Source organism: Camelus dromedarius, unplaced genomic scaffold, assembly GCF_036321535.1.
Source record: "Camelus dromedarius isolate mCamDro1 unplaced genomic scaffold, mCamDro1.pat HAP1_SCAFFOLD_48, whole genome shotgun sequence".
In the NCBI taxonomy this organism is placed as follows: Eukaryota; Metazoa; Chordata; class Mammalia; order Artiodactyla; family Camelidae; genus Camelus; species Camelus dromedarius.
Window position 1 is genome coordinate 520,747 of NW_026989843.1, and position 7,426 is coordinate 528,172.

General features: G+C 44.4%; 1 protein-coding gene across 1 annotated transcript in view; it reads left to right on the forward strand.

The window, feature by feature from the left end:
• Positions 1 to 1,600, forward strand: part of LOC116151323 (ryanodine receptor 1-like) — a 52,519-nt gene extending 50,919 nt beyond the window's left edge. Inside the window, 5 exon segments of the mRNA XM_064484151.1 lie at positions 119 to 275; positions 676 to 740; positions 834 to 940; positions 1,130 to 1,181; positions 1,328 to 1,600. Of these exon segments, the coding sequence (XP_064340221.1) occupies positions 119 to 275; positions 676 to 740; positions 834 to 940; positions 1,130 to 1,181; positions 1,328 to 1,423 (477 nt within the window). The 3' untranslated portion in view covers positions 1,424 to 1,600.
• The last annotated feature ends 5,826 nt before the right edge of the window (positions 1,601 to 7,426 follow it).

Consider the following 7,426-nt stretch of genomic DNA (forward strand, 5'->3'; position numbering starts at 1 on the left):
GGCTGTCTCAGCCATTACTGTGAGTCTCCTGCCCCACTAGCCCAGGGTCCTGTAGGTAATTTGTGAATACCGAATGATTGAATGCATGACTAATGTGCTTCTCACCTTGCCCCCACAGTGTTACCTGTTTCACATGTACGTGGGTTTCTGACCTGGTGGGGGCATTGGGGACAAGTTTGAGGACTCAGCAGGTGATGAATATGAGCTGTACCGGGTGGTCTTCGACATCACCTTCTTCTTCTTTGTCATCGTCATCCTGCTGGCCATCATCCAGGGTCAGTGCTGGTCGGGGTTGTGGGAGTGGGGATGCCCAGAGGCAGACTAGCTCCTCTGAGATTGCAGGCCCGGGATCTGGTCGACCTGGCTCTGTTTCTCCCTACTGTGAGACTTTGGGCAAGTTACCTCTCTGAACCTCAGTTTCTCCATCTGTAAAATGGGGATATTAATTATAATAGTCTTGTAGGGTCGTTGTGAGAATTAGGTCAATTCATAGGTAGTAAGGGTCTCATGCTAAGTGCTCAATAAATGCTAGGTATTATTTTCAAGCAGCAGGGTGAGATTAGGGAGATGAGAGATTAGGGAATGGGAGGCAAGTCTCAGAAGGGGTTAGCCAGAAGTAGGAGCAGTCTGAATTTGATCAGAGAATAGGCACTGACTTGCACCCGGCCTCCCCAGGTCTGATCATTGACGCTTTTGGTGAGCTCCGAGACCAACAAGAGCAAATGAGGGAAGATATGGTGGTAGGTCATATCAGGGCGCGATCCAGAGGGATTACAGGACCCTGGGGGTGGGGTCAAATGGGCCTCGACTCTGATGTTTCCTGCCACCCACAGACCAAGTGCTTCATCTGTGGCATCGGCATCTGCAGCGATGACTTTGGTACGAGACCGCATTGTTTTCAGACCCACACGCTAGAGGAGCACAAGCTGGCGAATTACATGTGAGCTTGGGCCCGCTGTCCAATCAGGAGGGTGGGGCCGTGGCCGGCAACATCCGGGGAGGGGATACCGGGCTTTGGTCAGTTAGGAAAAGGGCTGTGGCATCCATGTGGGTGGGTTCTCAGTCAGCCAATCAGGAGAAGGTAAGTAACCTGGTTCTGACCTGTCTCCCACTGCCCTTCCAACCCCAGGTTTTTCCTGATGTGTCTGATAAACAAGGATGAGACCGAACACACAGGTCAGGTAAGGGGGTGTTAATGGGAGAAAAATGGGCAGGGACATGGAGAATTTTAATATAAGGTCAATCAGCAGGTGGCAGTAAAAAGCTCAGAACTCATCAAGCATTTGAAGATGTGACCAACCAACTCTTCCCCATCCCCAACCCCTAGGAGTCTTACATCTGGAAGATGTACCAAGAGAGATGTTGGAATTTCTTCCCTGCTGATGGTTGTTTCCGCAAGCAGTATGAGGACCAGCTTAGCTGAGACACCCACAGCTGGCCCTTCACTCCCACTTCAAGTGCCTTATTCTTACAGCAAGCCCCTTAGTCCCCAAATCCCTCCTCCCAAGGCCACTGGGGGAGAGGTGACCATGTGCTGTAGAAATAAAATCTGTGCTACATCCCTGACGTTGTACTGGATCGTTGAAATTGGGGGGGTCAGTAGGCATCCAGGAATTCGGCCCTCCTCCCTTCCCCCCAGAAAACCAAGATGACAGCAGAGGCTAAAATCACGTTTATTGGGAGACACAGGCATGCCATGACCACTATATTGTGTCCACTGGGGAAGTGTGGGTGTGCAGAGACTGATTCCTAACACTCACCCCCAACCCCAGGGACTCATTCCTGGATATAGAAGTTGCTGGGGGCAGTAGGATTATCTGCTGGGCGTCTCTCCACTACCACAGGCTTGGGGAAGGAAGAGTAAATCAGTTTACTCATTCATTTGTTCATTCATTCCTTCATTCATTCATATATTCACAAAGGAGTCTACTTAGTGTGTGCCATCTTAATGCTGGGCTTCAGCAGTGCGTGAGCAGGCACGGCTCCTGCTGTCGGGGAGCTCATTCTGGAGCAGCAGCCCAACATGAATCAGTGAATGACGTGAGTGCAAAGCAGGGTGAGGCACACAGACAGGAAACCTATCCAACGGGTCGGCCAAGGTGCCCCCCCCAATAGTGGATGGTGGAGCCTGAAAGAGGTTCAGGAGGGAACTTGGTGAAAGGGCAGGGAAGAGTGTTCTGAGCAGAGAGAACAGCCTGCACAAAGGCCTTGAGGTGGGAGGGGGCTTGACAGCAGAAGTCATGGTTGTGTGAGCTGTGGCCAGGATTGGGTGTTGAACAGGTGGAGGGTGACACAGTCAGATCTGGGTTTTAAAAGACCCCCTGTGCCATGTCAAAAGATGAAAGAGGTCCTTGAAGGGGCTCTCGATGGCTATAACTGGGAGAATTTGTGCCTCTAAATACTGATAGTAATAGATTACAACCCATAGAATAAAATGGAAACTATTGAGACTATGCTGGAATAACACACCAGCACATGTATGCAAACATACATTGTGGAGAAGGGACAGCTCTTCCTTGCAGTAGAATGCTAACTAATACATGTAGAGGAGTGATAAAAATAGAAAATCACCATTTAGTAACCTTCCTAATAGTAGACTCAGGCAAGATTCATCAATGGTAAAATTATTGGTTGGAAGTCTGATGAGGAATAGCAAATTTACAAAGATCTCAACAAATCATCAGAAAAGATACGTATTAATACAAAGGAAAAAAGAGTAAATTTATAATGGGGAACTTGGCTGACTCCACCTTGTCCAAATAACCAAGGTAACGTTGCCTGTAATGGGACAAACTGACATCTGCTTCCTGATCTGATGCACTGAGGAGGACACACCATCATTTCTGTGGTGTTCTTGCCCAAAACGCCTAACCTGGAAACCTCAAACAAAATTGAGGGACGTTTGGTAAAACAAATTTCCTGTATGCTTCAAAAGTATCAAGGTCATGAAATGTAAAGAAAAGTCTGAAGAATTGTTTCGGGTTCAAGAATAAATAAACATGACTCCCAAATGCAACCCATTGTCCTAGGTCATTTCCTGGACCAGAACAAAAAAAAGTATGATTTTTGGTTACAAATAGCATCACTGGGACAACTGGTGAGACTTGAAAGTGTGTGTGAATTAGAAAGCAGTGAGAGCTCAGTTTTTGTACCTTGATTTTGACAGCTGTATTGTGGTTTGTAGGAGTATGTCCTTGCGTTGGTATAGGTAACATATATTGAAGTATTTAGGGATAAATGGACACCATGTCATCATGTCTATAATTCACATGCACATAGAAAAAAACTAAACGTATATGAAAGAGAAGAAGAAAGCAAATGTGGTTAAAAAACAAAATATGAGGAATCTGGGTAAAGGGGATACAGAATTTCTGATTTTGGGCACTGGCCTACTTTTATATAGAAGATGAGGCACTCACTCCAACTCAGTTTTCTAGCACAAACAGCCTTTACCTTGAACCGGCTATAGGAAACACGCTGAGAAAACAAGGTAAGTGTTTCTAGGTATAACCTTACCCTTGGAGCTAGATGAAAGAACGCTTATCCACGTGTTCCATTCTGACATTCGAATGTGTATGCAAGCCCCCCTCACATACCTTGTTCGGAACACAGTTTCTGTGTTAAGGGCACTGGGCTACCTATGTATATAAAGGGAGGCACTCAGTCCAACTCAATTTTCCAGTGCAAACAGCCTCTACTTTGAAACTGGCTCAATGAAACATGCTGAGAATTCAGGGAAATTATTTCCACGTGTACCCTTTCCCATTCTAGTAGATGAAGGAACGCTTCTGCAGATGTTCCATTCTGTGATCCTAATGTGTGTGGGAACCGTCATTCACCTACCTTGTTCCGAACACAGAGACTGTGGTTTACGGGAGCTGGCCTACCTATATATATTAGGGGTTGCACTCACTCCAACATGTTTTCTTAGCACAAACTGCCTTTACCTTGAAACCAGCAGTAGGAAACATGCTGAGAAATGAGGGTAATTCATTCTAGATGTATCCCTGCCCTTTGTGCTAGAAGAATGAAAGCTTTTTCACATGTTGAATTCTGGGATTTGAATGTCTGTAGCAGCCATTCTTCAACTATGTTGTTGGGAACACAGAGTTTCTGGGTTAGGGGCACATGCCTAACTGTATGTAAGTTCAGTCACTGGCCACAACTTGGTTTTCCAGGGCAAACTGCCTTTACCTTAAACCCGCTCTAAGAAATATGCTGACAAATCAGAATAAGTGTTTCTAGATGCACCCTTGTCCATTATGCTAGATGAATGAACGCTTCTCCAAATATTCCATTCTGGAATCTGAATGTGTAATCAAGCAGTCCTTTCCCTTCTTTGTTGGGAACACAGACATTATGGATTACGGGAATTTGCCTAACTATATATATATAATGGGAGGCACTCTCTCCAAATCAGTTTTCCAGAGCAAACATCCTTTACCTTGAAACCAGCTCTAGGTAACATGCTGAGATTTGAGGGTTCGTGTTCCTAGATGTACCCTTTCTCTTTGTGCTAAATGAATGAACGCTTCTGCACATGTTCAATTCTGGGATCCAAATGTGTATAAGCCACCCTTCACGTAAAATGTTAGGAACATGGGGTTTGTGGGTTGGGGGCCCTGGCCTACCTATATATATATATTAGGGGAGGCTCTCACTACAGCTTGGTTTTCCAAAGCGTTTTGTCTTTACCTTGAAACAGGCTCTAGGAATCATGCTGAGAAATTAGGGTAAGTGTTAATAGATGTTCATTGCCCTTTGTGCTTGGTGAATGAAAGTTTCTCCATATTTTCCATTCTGGATCCAAATGTGTGTGGAAGCCCTCTTTCACCTACCTTGCTGGGAACAGAGTTTGTGGGTTGGGGGCCCTGGTCTACCTATATATATTAGGGGCCCCACTTGCTCCAACTCAGTTTTTTAGTACAAATTGCCTTTACCTTTAAACCAGCTCTAGGAAACATGCTGAGATATCAGGGTACGTGTTTCTAGATGTACCCTTGTCCTTTGTGCTGAATGACTAATCGCTTCTGTACATGTTCCATTCTGGGATCCAAATGTGTGTGGAGGCCGTCCTTCACCTTCCTTTTAGTGAACACAAGAGTGTCTGGGTTCGGGTCACTGGCCTACCTATAGATGTAAGGAGAGGCAATAGCTTGAACTCCATTTTCAAGCACAAACTGCTTTTACCTTGAAGCCGGCTGTAGGAAACATGCTGAGAATTCAGAGTATTTCTACATGTACACTTGCCCATTCTGCTAGATGAATGAATGCTTCTGCCCATGTTCCATTCTGGGATCCAAAATTATGTCAAAACTGTCATTCACCTTCCCTTTTCCAAACACAGTTTCTGTTTTAGGGGCACTGGCCTACCTATATACATTAAGGGGCAATCCCTCCAACACAGTGTTTTAGTGCAAACTGCCTTTACCTTGAAACTGGCTTGAAGAAACATGCTGAGAAATCAGGGGAATTTTTTCTAGATTTACTCATTGTGCTAGATGAATGAAAGCTTTTGCACATGTTCCATTCTGGTATCAGAATGTGTCTGGAATCTGTCCTTCACATACATTGTTGGGAACACAGAGTTTCTGGGTTAGAGTCACTGGCTTACCTATATATATTAGAGGAGGTACTGTTCCCAAATCGGTTTTCCAGTGAAAACTTCCTTTAACTTGAAGCCATCTCTAGGAAACATGCTGAGAAATCAGGGTAAGTGTTTCTAGATGTACCCTTGCCCATTGTGCTAAATGAATGAACCCTTCTCCATAAGTTCCATTCTGGGATTCAAATGTGTGTAGAACCTGTCCTATACTTATGTTGCTGGTAACACAGAGTTTCTGGGTTAGGGTCACTGGCTTACCTATATATATACAGGGAGGCACTCACTACAACTCAGTTTTCCAGCAAAAACTGCCTTTATGTTGAAACCAACACTAGGAAACATGCTGAGAAATCAGGGTAAGTGTTTATAGATTTACCATTGCCCTTTCTTCTAGATAATTGATCACTTCTGCACATGTTCCATTCTGGGATCCGAATGTGGTGTGGAAGCCGTTCTTCACCTATGTTGTTTGTAGCAGAGAGTTTTTCGGTTAGTGGCACTGGCTTACCTATATATGTTAAGGGAGGCCATCACTCCACCTTGGTTTACCAGTGCAAAAGCTTTACCTTGAAACCTGCTCTAGGAAATATGTTGAGAAATCAGGGTTAGTATTTCTAGAGGTACCCTTGCCCTTTGTGCTAGCTCAATGAATGCTCCTCCACCTGTCACATTCTGGGATCTGAATGTGTGTGTAAGCCACCCTTCAACTACCTTTTTGGGAAAAAAGGGTTTCTGGGTTAAGGGTAATAGTCTACCTGTAGTAAAAGTGGAGTAAATTGCTCCAACTCCGTTTTCCAGCACAAACTGTGTTTACCTTGAAACTGTCTCTAGAAAACCTGTTGAAAAATCAGGGTGTTTCTAGAAGTACTCTTGCACTTTCTGCTTGATGAATGAACACTTCTGCACATCTTTAGTTCTGGGATCAGACTGTGTTTGGAAACAGTCCTTCACCTACTTTATTCTGAATGCAGTGTTTTTCGGTTAGTTGCAGTGGCCTACGTATTTATAGAAGGGGAGGCATTCACTCAACTCAGTTTTCCAGAGCAAACTGCCTTTACCTTGAAACCCCCTGTAGGAAACATGCTGAGAAGTCACAGTAATTGTTTCTAGATGTACATTTGCCCTTTGTGCTAGCTGAATGAAAGCTTCTCCACATGTTCCATTCTGGGATCCGAACTTGTGTGTGTAAACCACCCTTCAGCTACCTTGTTCGGAACAGTTTCTGGTTTAGAGGCACTGGCCTACCTCTATATATAAAAAGGGGAGTCACTCCCTCCAACTTAGTTTTCCAGCACAAACAGAATTTACTTTGAAACCATCTCTAGGAAACATGTTGAGAATTTAGGGTAACTGTTTCTAAATATGTCCATACCCTTTGTGCTGCAAGAATAAACACTTCTCCACTTGTTCCATTCTGGGATCTGAATGTGTGTAGAAGCAGTCCTTCACCTACATTTTTGGGAAAATAGAGATTCTGGGTTAGTGGAACTAGCCAAACTTTATATATAAGGGAAGCACACACTCCAACTCGGTTTTCCAGCACAAACTTCCTTTACCTTGAAATCAGCTTAAGGAGCATGATAAGAAATCAGGGTAAGTGTTTCTAGATGTAATCTTGCCTTTTCTGCTAGATGAATGAACACTTCTCTACATGATTCATTCTGGTATCCAAATGTGTGTCGAATCCGTCCTTCACATACCTTGTTCTGAGCACAGAGTTTCTCAGTTAGTGGCACTGGCCTACCTATATATAAAAGGGGAGTCACTCACTCCAACTAGGGTTTACTGACCAAACTGGCTTTACCTTGAAACTGGCTGCAG